Source organism: Adiantum capillus-veneris, chromosome 12 (genome assembly GCF_014529385.1).
Source record: "Adiantum capillus-veneris isolate H3 chromosome 12, ASM1452938v2, whole genome shotgun sequence".
Taxonomy (NCBI): Eukaryota; Viridiplantae; Streptophyta; class Polypodiopsida; order Polypodiales; family Pteridaceae; genus Adiantum; species Adiantum capillus-veneris.
In genome coordinates this window covers 115,001,145-115,020,787 of record NC_140942.1, presented here as the reverse complement: position 1 = coordinate 115,020,787, position 19,643 = coordinate 115,001,145, and the positions used below count along the sequence as shown (strand labels likewise).

Here is a 19,643-nt window from a genome sequence, read left to right as displayed (position 1 = left end):
TGCTATTGTTGAATTACCACGACCTTTAAGCGTAAAGGAGGTACAGGCTTTTATGGGCCACTGTGGATACTATCGTAGATTTATCTACTTATACGCAATAATTGCAAAACCCCTTTATGCCTTGATCACAAAATTTGAATGGACGGATGAATGTAAAAAAGCTTTTCAGATTTTAAAGCAACGATTAATATCTGCTCCTATCCTTAAAGCACCGGATTGGGATAAGATATTCCATATCCATATAGATGCATCATCTTTTGCAATTGGATGCATTCTAACTCAACTTGGAGAAAAGAACATGGATTTTCCCATTAGTTACTCCAGTAGACAGTTGAATAGTACTGAAAAGAACTATACAACTACAGAAAGGGAGGGTTTAGGAATGATCTATGGTCGTAAAAGAGTTTAGACATTACTTGCTCTCAAATAAGTTTGTGTTCTTCGTTGATCACCAAGCACTATTATATCTTGTAAACAAACCTTGCAGTACGGGGCGCATTGTAAGATGGTTTATGATACTGCTTGAATTTGATTTCACGGTGGTAGTTAAAAAAGGGACTACACATCAGAGAGCAGATCATTTGTCAAGGATGATGCATGGAGAAGCTCCTACGGGTATTAATGATGATTTGCCAGATGCATATCTATTCAATATAGACATGGTTCCAAGGTGGAGTGAGGACGTAATTCCCCTATTGACCATTGGATCCCTGTACTTGACTAAGCAACCATCAATTATTGGAGCATCCAGACCATTAGTAATGCTAGCAGGAAGGCTTTATAAGCAAGGAACAGATCAAATCCTGAGGCTTTGCATTGAAGTACATGAACAGGAGTTGTATCTTGGTCAGTCTCATAAGCAGACCACCGGTATTCATAATGAACATGCGCAAACATATCAGAGATTGATGAGAATGGGGGTTTACTAGCCAAAAATACAACAGAGTGTACATAACTACATTCAGTCATGTATTATCTGCACTTTTTGAAAGCCAATAGAACATGCTACCCTATTCAAAATATCTGTAGCACCCAAGTGGAGTCATTACATTGTAGATTATCTCACGAGTGGTATACCGCCCGAAGAAATGAGCAAATCAAGAGTGAGAACAATCACTAAAGAGGCATAGAACTACGTCTTCATTGAAGATAATCTCTATAGGAGAGGAAAGGACAATCAGCTTCTGCTGCGAATGTGCGCGATAGAAGAGGAATATGTTCCTATCTTAGAGCAAGCGCATTCAGGACAAGCTGGATGACATTTTGCCGCGGATAAAACAGCCAAGGCAATACTAGTTGCTGGTATTTGGTGGCCTAATCTATTCATGGACGTTGAGGAGTTTGTAAAAAGATGTGATGACTGCCAAAGAACCAAAACTCCTAGAGGTCGGGATGACATGCCATTAAGACCAATGATGGGAGCTAAGGCATTTGCCAAATGGGGAATTGACTTTGTAGGACCTATAGTACCTCCTGCTTATAAAATGCATGCTCAATATATTATTGCAACGACTGATTATCTAACCAAGTGGGTAGAAGCCAAGGAGCAAAAAATGATGCAAAAACGACAGCGCAGTTTTTGTACGAAAATATATTCACAAGGTACGGCTTACCAATTGAAATAGTGAGTGACAGAGGGACTCACTTCATAAACGAAGTGATTGAATTCCTATTAGAAGAATTCATGGTGATTCATCGGAAATCAGCTCTCTATCATCCACAAGCTAACGGCCAAGCCGAAAGCACGAATAAAATCCTAGTGACAATTCTCGCAAAGATTGTCAGTGAGTCTAGAGCAGATTTGGATCAAAAGCTGCATTCAGCTTTATGGGCATACAGGGTAGCGTACAAGACATCCATCGGTACGACTCCTTTTAATATGGTATATGGGATTCAAGCGATCTTACCGCTAGAATTTCTAATCCCTACACTTCGGGTAGCTAAAGACTTAGAATGGACAAGACATGAGTTGTCAGAGCAGCTAAAAATCTTGGAAAAATTAGATGAAAAAAGATTGAGAGCAATCGCCTCGATCTATGCGCAGAAGTGAAACATGAAGTCATTTTTTGACCAACATGTAATCAATAAGGAATTTGCAATGGGAGACTACGTCTTGATATATACCCTTAAGCAACATTCCAGGAAATTAAAAAAGCGAGGAAATGGACCCTATGTGATTCATGATATATCATCTAGCGGGGCCATAAAGCTTGCAACATTAGAGAGAGAGGAAAAACCGATTCCTCTAGCTGCAATTTAAAGTAATGAACAATGGCAGATAGGAATCGACGTCCGAATCAATGTCAGATTACCTAACGGACACTATCAAAGAGCATGATTGACACAGGAGCCAGGGTCAATGTGGTAAATCATACCACATACAAGAAGCTTTCAAATCAACCGCTGATGCAGTGCACAAGAAATATAGCGGCGGCTAATAAAGAAGTTATGCCGACCATGGGTTTTATCAATTTGATTATCAACATTGATGGAAATCTATGTCCGCATCAATTTCTAGTAGTGGAAGATGATGGCATCAGTGAACCAATGTGTTTAGGAGTACCATGGATGCGCACTTACAATGCTATCCCAGAATGGTCAACAAATGCCTTGCTATATACGCATAACTCCAACACATACAAGACTCAGCTCGCAAAGTCAGATCAATTGTGGCCGCTTATCCCAGATCAAAAGGAAGAAGCAACAATTCGGCCAAAAACACAAAAAACGGCCCTAAAACAAGTCTGGGTGAAGAAAACGGCATTGGAAAACAATCCCAGACAAATATGGATTCCAAAATCCAAGGTCTCGACAACTAAGACAAATCAGACAATCCCAGAAGCAAAAACAAAGAAGAAATGGCAGCCAAAGCAAAAAATTGCCAAAAAATCAGCTTCGACATACGAATGGCGACCAAAAAATCAATCTAAGTTGCCTAAAACGATGATTGGCAATGGAGACCCAAAAAAATACAAGGGCAGACATTAAAATCTGAATCTAAAATCGAAACGACTTATAAATGGGTTCCAAAGGTCGTCATTACCAAAAAATGGACGATAAAAGAAAGAGCAACTCAACTGCAAGCGCTTTTATTTCATCGACAGTTAACCTCGTCGACGAAAATCACTGAACAGTCAATTCCGTCCCCGCATCTTGCACAGCACTCTGTTAATACATGCATTGCTTCATACATGAGGATAGGGCCAAATTACACGGCCGTGCATAAACACAGATTTAAAATCCCATGCACACGCACAAAATCTTCGTCAGGGACGACTCAGACTGGGAAGGGGGGAAGAACGGTTGAATGTAGCAGCAGTTGTGGTCGTTAAAGTAACCAGAGTGTATATATGTACATTATGTGTGTGAATTTTTACTTTTTTGAGTTCAATTTTGATTAAATTTGGTCAAAATCTGGCAATTTTAGCTACTTTTATCATCCAATCAGCATAGTAAATAGTTGTACTGACAAAATCGGGAGCATTGAAATGCTTCGAGTGTAATCATATGCTTAGAGGTGAGTACAATATGCTTCGAGTGTAATCATATGCTTAGGGGTGAGTACAATAAATTTTGGCTAAATTTCGCCAGCTAATAAGTATTTTCAGTTCATTTCGTTTGATTTCAGTTAATAAAACTTCCAAAATTAATAAACATACCCAAAAAGTGCCGAAATCAAAAACTCGAAGCAAACGCCGAAACAGCAAAGCATGATCTTCAAGCATGATGAATATGAAGCTAATCTGAAGATGTCAAATTTTCAGCCTACAGAACAACAGCCAGATTTTGCCAGATTTGCATTGAAAAGTGATACAAAGTCAGAATGACGAGCAATTCGACCTATAGGTGGTATACCGAGTATTTCGGGATCAAAGGTAATGAAAACTGGTCATGTGATAGGAAAACCCCGGGTACATATAGGATGGGTAGGCCAAATCTTAGTTCATTGTTCATTTGTCATTTCCGAGAGAGAGAGAGAGAGAGAGAGAGAGAGATTTCTGACCTAGAGCGACTCTCACTGTCTTCCCTCCGTTCGACCACCTCAGGCGTCCAGATTACACAGGATTTCACAGGTATCGTCTTTACCACTTAAAGATCAATTCCAAATGGCATACAGGCACAAAACACTGCACAAACGTGTGCACGAATCAAAATCAGGACGGATTCGTCCGAGGAGGTCAAGGGCCCATAGGGGCATCAAATCTAATCCAAATTAGGCCATTCAACTTCCAGAAGGTTCAATAAAGCCAGGGCAACAAACTCACAGCATCAAATCCCAGTTTGGGGGAGGAACATCGATCGCGGTCGATGTACCTCCCTGCCCATTTCTGACACACAATTGCTCAAAATGATCCCCTCCACAGCGCCTACACACTGGTATAGTTAAAAATAGGTTTGGGCACAAATGTTCGATCGCGATCGATGACCCAGACTTCGATTTTGCAAGATTTGACCATGCCCACACCTCAGGCATAACCTTGGGTAGTCCCAAGGGAAGTTTCAAGCAAAATGCCTAAGTTTTGATCATTGAACGACAGCAGATTGACAATCAGGCCCAAAACCGGATTTTTGACCCAAAACTGCCAAAAGTTGGTGTAAAATCAAGAATTTTGATACAAGAAGCTTCCAGATATCACCAGGATACTGCATGTCAGAGAAAACAGGAATCGGAGTCCCAGAAGTCAAAAGTGACCATATTGGTCAACAAGTGCGCACACAAAGTCCAAAAACTGACCGGATAAGGAAACTGACTTCATAATGTGACTTAGGGTACCATCTAGATGCTATAGGTAGCTTCAAACTACCTGAAAAACTTAGAAAATCCCCAAGTCAGGCCTAAAAGTAACTGATCAAGACGGAAACTGACACGGAAGCAGACAGATGATAGTAAAAGAGCACAGGAGTGCCAGATTACCTATACCTAACATCTACTAACTCCAGGAGTCTTCGAAAGTTAGCCAGAAAATCCCAATGTGGCCAGACTTGGTAAAATAGGGCCAAATTGTGAAAAGTGGTTTAAATTGTTCAATTGAAGTCCAAATTTGTCCCAGAGCACATCAGTGGGCTAGGTAGACATAGGAGAACACAACTGTATAAGTTTCATGCAAAAATGCTGTAAAACATCGATCGCGATTGATGTACCTCAGAGAGAAATTGGCTGATTGACCATACCACTGGCTTATACATATCAAGGCTAAGCTTCCCATGAAGTTTCAAGCAATTTGGACATCAAAATCCAAGCCAAAGTCCAAATCTGGTCCAAAACTGACTACCAGACCAAAAATGGGTCTAACCTATTGTAAATTTATCCAAATTACATGGTGATAGGACCAAAAGGACCCACTAACTACCAGGAACACATTCATATGATCAAATCTTCATTTGACCCAGGAACATCGATCGCGATCGATGTACTTATGACCCAGATTTGACCCAAAACCTCATCAATCTTAGACCTAGTCTTTCTAGTCCCACTGGTGAAGAATGCGCAAAAGTGGATGAATTTTGTTCAAGTTATGATCATTTTTTGCTTTTTGGTCTGTTTTTACTTAAATGTTTGTGAATTGCACTTTCTGAACTTAGGACTGATAAAATCTAGTCGGAATGATGCAGAATGCCTCGACAAAAGACAGCCAAGCAGTGGGACAAAGCTCCATATGAAGTAGATGAACTGTCGACACATGAGAAGTCCCATATCACGGATGAAGTGCTGGCACAGATTCCAGCTCACATCTTCATTGCAAAGTTCAAAGATGAAGAAGGAGACAGTATCAAGACGACAATAATGCCCAGAGAAATCTGGACACTACATAGAAGGCCAGAGGTGGTAAATCCTATCAGAGCTGTCCATTTAGAACAGTTTTTCAGATTGCCGCCATGGGGCATAGACTATATGAGGGCACATGAGCTTATGAGCTCTATACAGTATGATGGCAAGGCAATGATCACTGATAAGGACAGAGTCAAAAATCAGGTGTTGATCACGACCGATCTAGTCAATGAAGCATTACATCTTCTTCCAGGGACTTATGACCTGATTCCAAAAACCAAGTCCATCGACAATGAGAAAGCCTTCCTCAAGGCAAAAGGCAGAAGCTTAAATACTTGGACATGATCTATAGTGAGCTGGAGCTTCCCTTGCGGCTCATCTCACAACATTTCAGAGTACAGAAGCCACCAAGATATACAGAGCCGCTCCTTCACATGGCAGTGGTCATGGCATTGTGGTGGCAGAGAAGAGACATATCCGCTGTGATTACGGAAAATTCATTTTAGAAACTTTAATTGAAGCAAATTTAAAGAACTCATCAAAGAATAAGCTGTACATGAGTGCGGACAATGCTGACAAGAATAGCCTACCAAGCTTTGGGTATGATCGATGATCTACCAGCAGGCTGGTTCGCAGGCTTCATTAATCAAACACGCAAGGTTTGTGCCCAAAGCCGTCAAGACAACCACATCAGCAGCTTCATCAAGACAACAAGGTCATCCAAAAAGGATTCCAATGATGATGAAAGGACTGACACCGATAAGGAAAAGGATTCGGATGAATCAGATAAAGAAGACAGCCAGAAAGGGGCTGAAGCTAAGGGTCCCTCTGAACATGAAAAGAGTGATGAGGAGGATACCTCCACTCCCCTAGATAAGAAAAGCAAGAAGCCAAGGACAGCTGAGCAGATTCTGATGGATGAAGCCATGGCCCGAGTTGAAGAAAGAAAAAAGATATTGGCAGATGCTAGAGCAGCAAGGGAGGCTGCCAAAAAGGGAGCACAGAAATTGGCTGCAGAAGAGGCCAGGAAACAAAGATTGGAGAAAGCCAAAGCTCTCCAAGAAGAAAGGAAAAGGCTAGAGGCCGAGGAGAAAGCCCAGAAAGAAGCTGGAGCGGCTCAAGCAGCTCAAACCCAAGAAAGGAGGTAATTGACCTCTCGGGAACAATTGAATATTTGAAGCAATTAGAGAGGGAGAAACACCTTGCAGAACAACGGGCAGCTCAACTGGCCCGAGAGAAAATCAAGGAGGCCCTGAGTAGAAAAGCAGAAGGGCCTATCTTAGAGCCAAGTCAGGGCAGCCCAGAAAGGCCCAGACAAGAAGAGGAAGAGGAGTTAGAGCACATTCAAGCTGATCCCCTTCCCTCTTTACTAATGACTATCCCTCCTGCTCCTCCATCTTCTCCAATAACACCCTTTCCACCTACATCCACCCCAAGAACACCTCCATCACCAAGAACGCTTGATCCACCAAGATCACCACCTGCTCCCACCTCTCCTCACCAGCAGCAACAATCTGCTGAACCATCTGAAGTTCCACCCTCTTCAAAAAGACAAGACAAGCCAGAGGATCAACAAAAAGATATAGCAAATCAAGAAGTGAAGCAGGCTGACATTGCAAAGCCTAGGACTGCAGACACAGATGTACAGATTCCACTGATGCAGTTAGAAGAGCCAACTGAAGAAGAAGCGTATGAAGAGGTTACAAATTTTGACTACACCAAAATTATCCTCACTCTGTCAAGGCAATTTCAGTGCCAAAAGGTGGTGGCTCAAGAGACAAGTGTTCAAAGGTTAAGAGCTCGACATGCCACTGAAGAAATTGAAAACCTCAGGACGGCACTCGAGCTGGTAACCCAAGAAAGAGACACAGGCGCAAAGGACAATGAAAATCTCCTAAGAGATTTGATAGATTTGCAGAGCCAATTGACAAGAAAAGAAGTCCAAAACCACGAGCTGATAAAAAACGAGAAGAAGCTGAAGGATCAACTTAAGTATGAAGATGCTAGGTTTCAAAAAATCAATTCTTCTTATAATACAGTAAAAAGTACACTGACGGCACTGCTGCAAACTCAAGAGCCGACATCAATGGTAGCATCAACATCAGATAGTGCTACCATGAACACAATCACGGCACTGCAAGAGGAATTGCAGACAGAAAAGCTCCAGAGACAACTCCTTGTCTCTGGTTTTATGAGCCAAACTGCACAACATGAGGCCATAATGAAAGAGCTTGAACATGAATTGGCCCAGGCAAAGGCTGACTTAGAGCTTCAAAAACAACAAAACTAAGCTCTAAACAAAGGGAAAGAAGCAGTGGGATCTCTGGCTTCAACGTCTCAGATCAGCCAAGTAGAGACCCACCTGCATGTTCAGCTGCCACTGATAACTGAAATGCCAGATCTACCAAGCACACATGAAGAAGAGCAGCAAGGGCCAGCCCCAGAGGCCTTGGATGTCAGAGGGGACTTAGAACAAGAGATAGAAGACATGCCAGAAGGGCCCGCGAAGGAATTTCTCCTTTACGAAAAGAAAGTAATGGAATCGGCGGCCCTGGCATTCTTACAGCCTGAAGAGCAAGTGAAAGATTTGGGCCATGACTTCCTGCCATTGCCTTTGATGCGTCGTGAAGCTATCATGTGGAAGGAAAAGATGAGGCCATCATTGCCAAGAAATGAAGACTGGGGCTATGAGGGCATTCCACTAACTACTGAACAAGCTCAAACCCTCATAGAAGACCACCCGAGGTGGAGAAGAAAGTGGCTCCATGATCGTCCTAATGATCTTAAGCATTTTCACAACACACCCCAGCCCTTCAAATAGACCCCACATACTGTCCAGTGCCACGAAGAAGAACATGGGCTGAATTTCAAAAGTGGAAGGGTAAAAGTAAAAACCTGCTCAACTACCCTGTGCTCAAAGCTCAGAATCCACCAACGGTCACATATGTGGTAAATACACTTAACCAATCAATTCAACTGCTCAGAGGTGTCCCTGATATTACATGCCAAATGCTAGTGAAGATTGCCAGGATGATCGTCACCTGCATCCAGGTGTTCAGAGACACTGAGGATGGCGATCATCCTTGGAATCTATTCCTTGAAGGAAGAAGGGGAATCTGTTGGAACCTCCAGGATTCTTCGCCAAGGTGGATCATCATGGCAATGTATTCCCGCATGATGTATCTACCTTCACATTATCTACAAACGTTTGAAGAGGCTTTCGTCACGAGGTTCTTCGAAATCAGCACTCAAATATTCCACCCCATGGTGAAGGACCTAAAAGCTAGGTATGTAGCTTATCAGAACACCTTGGCGGAGAATCCTTTCCGACAGCAACAAGAAGATATTGCAATAGCAACACGCAAGAGAAGTTTCTCAACGCAGATAGCAGCCCTGGAACCACAAAGAAAGCCAAAGCGATGAGGCATGCACGAGGACGTGCATCGGCTAGGAAGGGGGGAGTGTTTGGAGGCCAAACGGATGAAGAGTCGAGCACCCATCTAGCGGGAGAACTAATATTTTTTCAAAACCTTGTAATATTTTCAAAGAGAGGTTGTCTTGATGGAGAGACAGAGTCCCATGATTTTTGATATATTTTATGATCACCTAGTGTACTAATATGAGCCTGTATAGTGTTAGGACTTTTGGCCGGCCAAAGCCCATTTGTAAGACCTAAACTATAAAGGTCAAAATTTCTAATGTGTAAGAGAGTTTCTTATTAAGAAGATAAGGCGTACGTTGTGAGCTTCCACCTGTTCAGAACTTGTATCAATCGCCATTGCGTCGTGGGTAATCCAAATTCATTTATGATTTGTGCATTGTGTTCCTCTCTTTCTTCTCTACAATTCAAGTGTATTCATTCCAGATTTCATTGAGGTTTTAAACCTTGTTTGCGAGGCCTTAAATCACTGTTTTGAGTGCTTAAATGATGTTTTTATGTTGATTCGACCTTAGAATAGACTTTAGGGATCCAAAAACGACCCTTTAGGATCAATTCTTTGTTGTTTTAGTGCACTTTAAAATCATCGATCGTGATTGGTGTACCTATTGGAAAGCTGTGACAGTGATAGGATTAGCTTCCTAATAGTCCCCTGTAGTCTATCCTTAATTTTCGTGCAATTCCGAGTTGATTTGCATGTTGAACGGGCGTGATAACTTTAGGGCTATGAAGAGGACATAGGCAGATTACCTGGCGTTTAGATGATCGATTAGTGATTTGATTAGGTGTAGTACGTTCACACGAGTTCACTTCATTATGATTGACACCCTAGTGAGTCTCCATGCCTCATCCAGGTCGCTTCCCCTGTATTGACTATTTATGTTAGTGCTTGAGAGCTATGCTATAGATGTCCGTCACGACGACCCGCAAACAACTAGTACACAAGACAGTATGACAAGTAACACGTGCAATACTCAAGAGACGACAAAATAAGCTTTGCTTGATTGAGATACTTGGTTGAGCATGATACAGCCACAATTAGCACGAATGGATTGCACGAATGCATCTGGAACAGTCAAAAACCCTAAGGGAGACCCTGTCTGAGCTCCAATCCGACACCTAGACGCTCCAAGACGGCTCGCACGCACTTCGGCTTCTTCTCTGCTATGGAGAGCTTACTCCTGCACAGGAACTCTCCCCTTGGCCAAAAAAACAAAAAGCCCCTAAAATGACTTAAAAAATTTGTTTAATTTACAATTCTCCCATCCGGGTACCACCTGTTCACTTCATTCTTAACATGTAGATGCATGGGCACACATGTCCAGTATTCCATTTTTGGAGTCCACACATGGCCTCTCAAGGCTCTCATTGAGTCACATCCAAGCACCCAGAGGAAAGGGGCAACGACGGCACCATTGCTGCCTCTTCTAGGCTTCTATCTCAACCATTTTTGCCTCCAACAAAAGGGGAGGGGGTCATGGGACCCACCCCTTAGCCACATCATCACCACGAGCCGAGAGCAGCAGCCCCAACACGTGGCAGCACACGCCAGTGTCATCGTCAATGGGCGGCAGCCCACGGCAACACCCACAACAGGTGACGATAGCGCGCAGCAGCGCCCACGAGCAAGGAGACCAACGCCATAGCCAACAAGCTCCAAGGGGAGAGCTCCATCTCCTCCTTTTGATACCAAGAGGAGGGTCACGGAATACACTATATAGCCCATGCTTGAATTACCTTGCATCCCATGTGCGATTTACGTGCCTGCCACGTGGCATCCAACAGTGCTTCCTCCAAAAAAATTGCATAAATCACTTTGTATACACAAAAACCCTCTTTTCAAAACCTCCTTAGCAGACCAACTTCAAATTGATGCTAATCACTGCTACCAAATCCAAATGGAGCCTTGATTTCCAAAGTAGAGAGCCTGCATTTTGGGCTACCAAGCATACCAACGTTGGCTACATCCAACACTTCCTCGGCCTTGAATGACGTGACCCAAAATGAGGAAAAAACACCTGTGATGACCTTCTTCTACCCTGGAACCAACTTCAAATGAGTACAACTTTTTGTCACATACCAAATGTCGTAAACTCTAGCACATTCCTCATGGTATATATAAGCTATGCAAACTCTGAAATACCCAAGAAAACTCCGGGTGGCATGACCTCCAAAGCAAGCAAAACCGGCACATAACCGACCCCCGTCCACACTTCAAAGCTCTATATCTTGGTCGTACTCGGTCCTTTTGATGTCCTGAAAAGCCTGGAACCTTCCATGTAATAACCTCTTCAATCCTAGTACCTGCACTGGCTTCCAACACCTGGCATATGCATCCACTCCGTCACAGACCTGCAACAATCTTTAGCTTTAAACGCCCATAACTCTCACCCAGTAGCTCCAAATGAAGAGCTATTTGAACTCGCATGGAGAGCATCCCTTGGCCCATCTTTTGCAGCACAAAAGCATCATTTTTCAGCATCTCCAACTTCCCTCCTTCTTGGCCACATATACACTCATTTTGGACTTTATAGCCACATTTAGCATACACACCCTGTAGATACTGCCTGTCCAAAGTCTTCACACCTGCTTTTTGCATACACATCAGCATCTGTGAGCAATCAACAGCATTGTTTTCCACCATTCATAGCAGCAACCTCTTTTGGTAGCACCATCATTGCCCAACCCCTTGTTGAGCATTTATGCTCAACCATAGCATCTCTTTGGCAAACGTGTTATAGTTTAAACACTACAAACACTAATCATAAATAAAAACAAAGAATATATACAAGTCTTATTCAATGTTCATAAAACTGCTTCTCCTTCAAGTGGGGTGCCCAACCCCTAGCATCACTTTGTAACTTTCACCTAGATCTATTGGAAAACTCCTTGCACCTTCATTCAACCAAAAAGTACTTCCACCTCCTGTAAACCCAATAAGAGAGCAACGGGAATACACCTGTCCCCAATCTCCCTCGTCTTCAACATGCATTCAAAAGCCATCTTCAAGCACCATATCAACCTGTTCATTATCAAACAAATAAAAGAGTCCTGGCCCTTCCTCCCAACCATAAGGTATAAGAGTTTCTTCATAGAAAAACTCATCATCATAAAGCTTGTCATACTGACACCATCCCTGGATCACCTGTCTCATCAAGCATAACCTGTTTCATCTTCTTTGTAGCATCCTCAAGCTCTGGAAACCTCCATGTCCATGATAGCTTCAATGGCTTCAACAACATCATTGTCTTCAACACTTGGTTTACCTGGCTCAAACACCTCACTTTGACAATCTTCATCATCTTTCACTTGCTCTTCACACATAAAAAACTTTCTTTTCTCTTGGATCCTCTCCATAGCTTTGTCTGTCAATACCTGTGTCTCCTCATCCATAGTCACCTCAACATCTTCAAAGCCCCAATCATCTTCATTTGCATCGTGTATACTAACTTCCTCTTGCACACCTATAACTTCTTCAACATTTTCACTCTGGACACAAAAAGGCTCACCTTGCTCATCTTCAATGGCTCCAATAGAAACACGAAAAAGATATGTATCAATTATCAAAAGATCATCGTCGTTGTCATCCTCTTCAGTCTCTGTGTAACCTTCATCCGATGCGGTCCCTGAATCATACTTGTAGGTTGTTGTCAAATCATCTCCACCTCTTGCAGCCATAGGATGAAAGTGGCTTTCTTTGGTCTTCAAATCCAGCACAACATGTCTGCCATGTTCTTTGTCAGGAAAAATAAACATACCTTTACCCCACTCCTGTTTTGCACCTATGGCCAACAAACACGGCCTCCCCAAAATGATTGGATAAGCATTTTCACCTACTTTCATCACAAAAAAGTCAATGAGACATTCAATACGCATTACTTTTACCCTCACATCCTGAGCAATGCCCAGGCAACTAGCCTTCGCATGGTTAACCATCCTCATTCGAACATTGGAACAGGCTACAACTTTCACTCTTGACTCCTTCATAGCCGCCTCTATCATGACACACACTTGAGCTCCTCCATCTATGTACGCATGTACCTGCATCTTCTTTTCAATAATTACCTCCACTAGAGGCAACACATCTGCTTGGCTTCCAACTCGAAGAGCCATATTCTCTACAGCACGCACATCCCCTCGAACTCGTGGTAGCCTTGTACTTACACTTGTAGACCACTCGTGACGTAACTTGGGATTCAACGCCAACAATTGTCCAAAGGTAATATTAGCCTTTTGAGCTTGAACATCACTTACCAAATCGTATTCAAGGTACCCTCTACTCCGCCTGCTTGATCTTTCTTCGCCTTCTCCTCTTGCTTGGCTCTGCATGCTCTCGTCCTTCATTCACCTTGGCCTTCCCTTTATGGCTTTGCATATCCCTTTTGGTTTCGGTCTCCTTCTAAGCTCTTGCCCTTTTTTTGGCTAACACATCCACATCCTGCTTGTCAACTCCAATGATATTAACCCTAGGCATAACTTCATTACCTAGAGGCCCTAGAGGAGGAGGTGGCGGATGCTCCACCCTTGGCTCTCTAGCTTCGTTAACAACAGGCTGGCCTCTACCTCTGCCAAATAAAGGATACATACCTCCTCTCTCTCTTGGAGGATGGGGACAGTCTGGAGCATAATGACCTTCCTCTCCACAGTTGTAACAACATCCAGGTAGCTTCCTCGTCCTTCCATGTCCCCTTGGTTGGCCTCTATCCATGACGCTCAAGCATAATTCTTGCATTTTCTCGGACAAGTCTTGGACCGTGCGTACCCACTGCTGAGGAACAGTTGCCACGGCTCTATTACCTTGATTGTCTATTTGATTCTCCTCCCTTTGATTTGACACCTGCGGCGACGGAGTTACAGTATCCCAATTTACAGACCCCTGCTCTATTTTCTTCTTCAATTTGCGACTCTTCGACCTTGCAATTGCAACAGCTCCATTATAATTTTCAAGGCTTTCAAAGTTGACCTTCTCACAAACTAGTAGGATGTAAACATCCCATGAACTTATCCAATTTAAAGTACTCCCCATTGGTTACTTGTATGGTGGCAGCCAACTCCGCCAAACAATCTTCAAATTTTTCAAGGAAAACACTGAACTCTTCACTTACATCTTGCCTGACGGCCTTCGACTTCGCATCAGCATCCGCAGGAGACACCTCTTTGTGGAAATCATGAAGAAAACGAGCTTTAAAATTCTGAAAAGTGTTCATTGCTTCATCTTCAGAGCATCGAACCAGGTCTTCGCCTTTCCTCTCAGGATCAGCGATGCTATCTGCATCTTTCTTTCGTCTGTGGTCATGTGCAAAGACACCAGGTACAATTCAAAATCGGCCATCCACTCCTCTGGATTCTCTTCACTTGCAAAGGTCAGACCATAACTGCGCATCGCCATCTTCAACTGCTTCAAATCACCAACAACGTCCGATATTTGAGCAATCAGCACTGCTTCTCAGTGGGGCACCACAAGATGGAGAGGGGGAAAGGAATACACACCCAGCACACACAAAATTGCCTTTTAATAGCTCAATGGTATCCACAGCACCCCTCACCTCTTAGAAAACACTTCAGAGATGAATCACAGACTCAACACACCCGATTACAAATTCTCATACACCCAGATACCCAACCCTATCAACCAATCAAGAGAACAACTCCCTTCTCCTTCACATGCTCCTTCATACACTCCTTGTACTCACAAACACAACCTGGAGCCAAAATGCTACCACCGATACACTAGTACACAAGACAGTATGACAAGTAACACGTGCAATACTCAAGAGACGACAAAATAAGCTTTGCTTGATTGAGATACTTGGTTGAGCACGATACAGCCACAATTAGCACGAATGGAACGTACGAATGCGTCCGAAACATTCAAAAACCCTAAGGGAGACCCTATCTGAGCTCCAATCCGGCACCTAGAGGCTCCAAGACGGCTCGCACACACTTCGGCTTCTTCTCGGCTATGGAGAGCTTACTCCTGCACAAGAACTCCCCCCTTGGCCAAAAAAAAAAAAAGCCCCTAAAATGACTTAAAAAATTTGTTTTATTACACTTCCCCCATCCGGGTACCACCTGTTCACTTCATTCTTAGCATGTAGATGCATGGGCACACACATGTCCAGTATTCCATTTTTGGAGTCCACACATGGCCTCTCAAGGCTCTCATTGAGTCACATCCAAGCACCCAGAGGAGAGGGGCAACGACGGCACCATCGCTGCCTCCTCTAGGCTTCTATCTCAAGCATTTTTGCCTCCAACAAAAGGGGAGGGGATCATGGGACCCACCCCTTAGCCACATTATCACCACGAGCCGAGAGCGGCAACCCCAACACGCGACAGCACATGAGAGCGTCATCGTCGACGGGCGGCAGCCCACGGCAACACCCGCAACAGGTGACGGTAGCGCACAACAGCGCCCACGAGTAAGGAGACCAACACGATAGCCAACAAGCTCCAAGGGGAGAGCTCCATCTCCTTCTTTCGATACCAAGAGAAGGGTCACGAAATACCCTATATAGCCCATGCTTGAATTACCTTGCATCCCATGTGCAATTTACGTGCCTGCCACATGGCATCCAACGGTGCTTCCTCCAAAAAACTTTGCAAAAATCACTTTGTATACACAAAAACCCTCTTTTCAAAACCTCCTTAGCAGACCAACTTCAAATTGATGCTAATCACTGCTACCAAATCCAAATGGAGCCTTGATTTCCACAGTAGAGAGCCTACATTCTGGGCTACCAAGCATACCAACGCCGGCTCCATCCAACACTTCCTCGGCCTTGAATGACGCGACCCAAAATGAGGAAAAAACACCTGTGATGACCTTCTTCTACCCTGGAACCAACTTCAAATGAGTACAACTTTTTGTCACATACTCCAAATGACGAGCCATAAACTCCAGCACATTTCTCATGGTATATATAAGCTCTGCAAATTCTGAAATACCCAAGAAAACTCCGGGTGGCACAACTTCCAAAGCAAGCAAAACCGGCACATATCCGGCCCCCGTACAAACTTCAAAGCTCCATATCTTGGCCGTACTCGGTCCTTTTGATGTCCTAAAAAGCCTCGAACCTTCCATATAATAAGCTCTTCAATCCTAGTACCTGCACTGGCTTCCAACACCTGGCATATGCATCCACTCCGTCCCAGATCTGCAACAATCTTTAGCTTTAAACGCCCATAACTCTCACCCAGTAGCTCCAAATGAAGAGCTATTTGAACTCGCATGGAGAGCATCCCTTGGCCCATCTTTTGCAGCACAAAAGCATAATTTTTCAGCATCTCCAACTTCCCTCCTCCTTGGCCACATATACACTCATTTTGGACTCTATAGCCACATTTAGCATACACACCCTGTAGATACTGCCTGTCCAAAGTCTTCACACCTGCTTTTTGCATACACATGAGCATCTGTGAGCATCAACAACATTGTTTTCCACCATTCATAGCAGCAACCTCTCTTGGTAGCACCAACGTATATATAATGCACGGGGGAAAAAACCTCCTAAAGAGGGAAAAAATGCCCCGGTGGTCCTAAGTGTGTTCACACACATCACTACCACATGTATATGGTAACAAAACAATGGGCTGAAAATGCTCTTTTGATAGACAGTCCAAAGAATCCATGGTGGTTTTGTCGTACTTGTCACTTGCCTCGGGACGCGAAAACTCTACCTGATGAGACATCACGAAAGCCACTACCATGCTCTATACATGCCATACACCCTTGCACGTTCTTCAAGTTTCTCAGTGAAATTGGCAATCGGTGTGCCTCTGGTGGTGGCATGAAACTCCATGCACCTTGATTCAGCATGCGGTAGGAGACGCCTGTGATCTAGAGCTGAACGACTTACCAGAGCTTTGGAATCTTGTGCTTGAGGTCTAGGAGCACTATTGGGAAGAGTATACACAAGCGCTTAGTGGTGTCCTTGCAGTGATCTTTGGCGATCAATCATGTGATAGTGGCATCGACATTCTTTGAAATGGCAGTAGGCATCGGTGTTCTACATGTACCTAGTCGCAGGTCTCCACTCAAAAGGCGACACTGTAGAGGTGTTGTTGAAGCACCTTTATTGCAGATGTCCCCCAGAGATCTAGGAATGGAGAGCCTCTCAAGCTGATAGGATGCAGGCCAATGATTCTACATTTAGAGAAAAGACACCATACCAAAAACCTTCCATTAGTCCGAAACTATATTGAGCTCTGATCTAAAAGGAAGGTGAAAGCTGCAGGTGCAGCTTCTAGCTATAGAATGTGATGCAGGTAAGTCTCCTTTCACACGCACGGACTCACAAATACATTTAGAGCCCTTCTAAATCAGCTCAAGCTTCTTGAAACAAACGGGGGCGATATATAAATGTAAGTTGACGCATGCATGACAGAGCAGTACTGGCTTTCCCAAGAAACACAAGAAACATTGAACATGAATTGTAATGGCAATTAGCCACCAGTACAAAGATGATTCCAAGCTGAACAAGCTTCAAAGCCCCCTCAGAGCATGTAGAGAAACTCACACAGCTAGAACACATGATTACTGCGTTTCTACCAACTTGACAGCACGACATCCAAACACACAGGTAGAAAATTGAGTAGAATGTAGCAAGGAAGCTCTAGTTAAGGTCCAAAAAGCAGAAGAAGGGAGCGATGATGGCCATGGCGATCGCTTATGGGCAAGGAGGGCGCCTCCTGAGAAGAAGATGCAACCTTTTCATTGGACTGGCAAAAAGCGAGACTTCTAACTGCCACCACCGCGAGAGAGAGAGAGAGAGAGAGAGAGAGAGAGAGAGAGCGGGGGAAAGGGCACGCCTCGATTCAGCATACGATAGGAGACGCCTGTGATCTAGAGTTGAATAACTGACCAGAGCTTTGGAATCTTGCCCTTGAGGTCTAGGAGCACTATTGGGAAGAGCATACACAGGCTCTGAAGGCTTAGTGCTGCCCTCTTTGGCAATCGGCCATGTGATAGTGGCATCGACATTCTTTGAAACGGCAGTAGGCACCGGCGTTCTACATGTACTTGGTCACGTGTCTCCACTCAAAAGGCGACGCTGTAAAGGTGTTGTTGAAGCACCTTTCTCGCAGCTATTCCCCAGAGATCCAGAAACAAAGAGCCTCCTCAAGCTGATTGCCTCAAACGTAGGCCGATGATTCTACATTTAGAGAAAAGACACCATACCAAAAACCTTCCATCATTCCGCAACTATATCGGGCTCTGATCTAAAAGGATTGTGAAAGCTGTAGGTGCAGCTTCTAGCCATAGAATGTGATGTAGGTAAGTCTCCTTTCACAGGCACAGACTCACAAATACATTTAGAGCCCTTCTTAATCAGCTCAAGCTTCTTGAAACAAACGGAGGTGATATGTAAATGCAAGCTGACGCATGCATGACAGAGTAATACTGGCTTTCCCAAGAAATGCTAGCCACCGATACAAAGATGATTCCAAGCTGAATAGGCTTCAAAGCACCCTCAGAGCACGCAGAGAAACTCATACAGCTAGAACACATGATTACTGCGTTTCTACTAGCTTGACAGCACGACATCCAAACACACAGGTAGAAAATTGAGCCGAATATAGCGCTGAAGCTCTACCTGAGGTCCAGGAAGCACAATAAGGGAGCGATGACAGTCATGGCGATCAGTTACGGGCAAGGAGGGCGCCTCCTGAGAAGAAGGAGCAGCCCTAGACCTTTCCATCAGACTGGCAAAAAGCAAGACCTCTAATTGCCACCACCGTTATGCCCAAATTCAAAATTTTCTGCCAGCTTCTCTCTCCCTGCTACATGAAGCCCAATGCACACTATCGGATGAAGCAGCTTCTTATACATAGCATGACAAAATCCCTTCCTTTTTTATATATAGTATAGATAAATATATTCTTTCAATAATAATATAGAAGCAATCCAATCCATTCAACTTCTTTTGTGCTCTTTTGAAGTAGTTTAAAATAGCATGCTATTTAAAATGTTTTTTTTTTGAAAAAAGCCATCCAAAGCTTTACCTCATCTAGTTTTATGGTACTGAACCCAAGTTCCTACTAAAAAGAAAAGTCTTTTTTTTCACTATTCTCACCAATTGGTGGGACTTCAATTATATATTCAACCATTAAAAAGCTTATAATTGGTCCCTCACCAGAGGCTGGTGACCAGGCCCCAAAAAGAACTACATTGATTTGAAGCCCTCCTAGATATACTCATACAGTGTACAAGTTGATAAAACCTTGCCTACTACACATTGCTAATCAAGGGTTTACAATGATTCACCCATTCCTAATCTGATCTAGACCTCTCATATGAAAGGATAATTTTCGAAGCTATCTTGAGTGATGATCTCAACTTGTGGGACCTCGGCTTTGCCTTCAAAAACCCTAATATTTTTAAATTTTATACTCAATTAAGGAAGCAAAAATGTACTAATAGAGTGCACAAAA

At 43.5% G+C, this 19,643-nt stretch overlaps 3 protein-coding genes across 5 annotated transcripts; 2 read left to right on the top strand and 1 right to left on the bottom strand.

The window, feature by feature from the left end:
* Positions 1-3,938: 3,938 nt before the first annotated feature.
* On the top strand, positions 3,939-8,060 carry LOC147446358 (uncharacterized). Its single transcript, XM_086525608.1, has 2 exons — positions 3,939-4,073; positions 5,614-8,060. The coding sequence occupies exon 2, from the start codon at positions 7,143-7,145 to the stop codon at positions 8,058-8,060; it is 918 nt and encodes a 305-aa protein (XP_086381734.1). The 5' UTR covers positions 3,939-4,073; positions 5,614-7,142.
* A 102-nt stretch (positions 8,061-8,162) lies between these two features.
* Positions 8,163-9,582, top strand: LOC147446357 (uncharacterized). Its single transcript, XM_086525609.1, has one exon. It carries the CDS (start codon positions 8,163-8,165, stop codon positions 8,589-8,591), a length of 429 nt encoding a protein of 142 aa, XP_086381735.1. The 3' UTR covers positions 8,592-9,582.
* Positions 9,583-10,189: 607 nt separating this feature from the next.
* On the bottom strand, positions 10,190-19,016 carry LOC147446356 (uncharacterized). 3 transcript variants are annotated; one of them, XM_086525605.1, is made up of 2 exons: positions 18,806-19,016; positions 10,190-17,355 (listed from the first exon to the last, which is right to left on the bottom strand). In XM_086525605.1, exon 2 carries the CDS (start codon positions 13,551-13,553, stop codon positions 12,399-12,401), a length of 1,155 nt encoding a protein of 384 aa, XP_086381731.1. In that variant the 5' UTR covers positions 13,554-17,355; positions 18,806-19,016; the 3' UTR covers positions 10,190-12,398. The 3 variants fall into 3 exon arrangements, with proteins under 3 accessions (XP_086381731.1, XP_086381732.1, XP_086381733.1); XM_086525606.1 differs by having other exon boundaries at positions 10,190-16,600; XM_086525607.1 differs by having other exon boundaries at positions 10,190-14,604.
* Between the last annotated feature and the right edge of the window lie 627 nt (positions 19,017-19,643).

What these genes read in the sequence shown, in the direction of transcription:
- LOC147446357 (XM_086525609.1), top strand. Translation starts at nt 8,163, where the DNA reads ATGCCAGATCTACCAAGCACACATGAAGAAGAGCAGCAAGGGCCAGCC.
- LOC147446358 (XM_086525608.1), top strand. Translation starts at nt 7,143, where the DNA reads ATGACTATCCCTCCTGCTCCTCCATCTTCTCCAATAACACCCTTTCCA.
- LOC147446356 (XM_086525605.1), bottom strand. Translation starts at nt 13,553, where the DNA reads ATGAAGGACGAGAGCATGCAGAGCCAAGCAAGAGGAGAAGGCGAAGAA.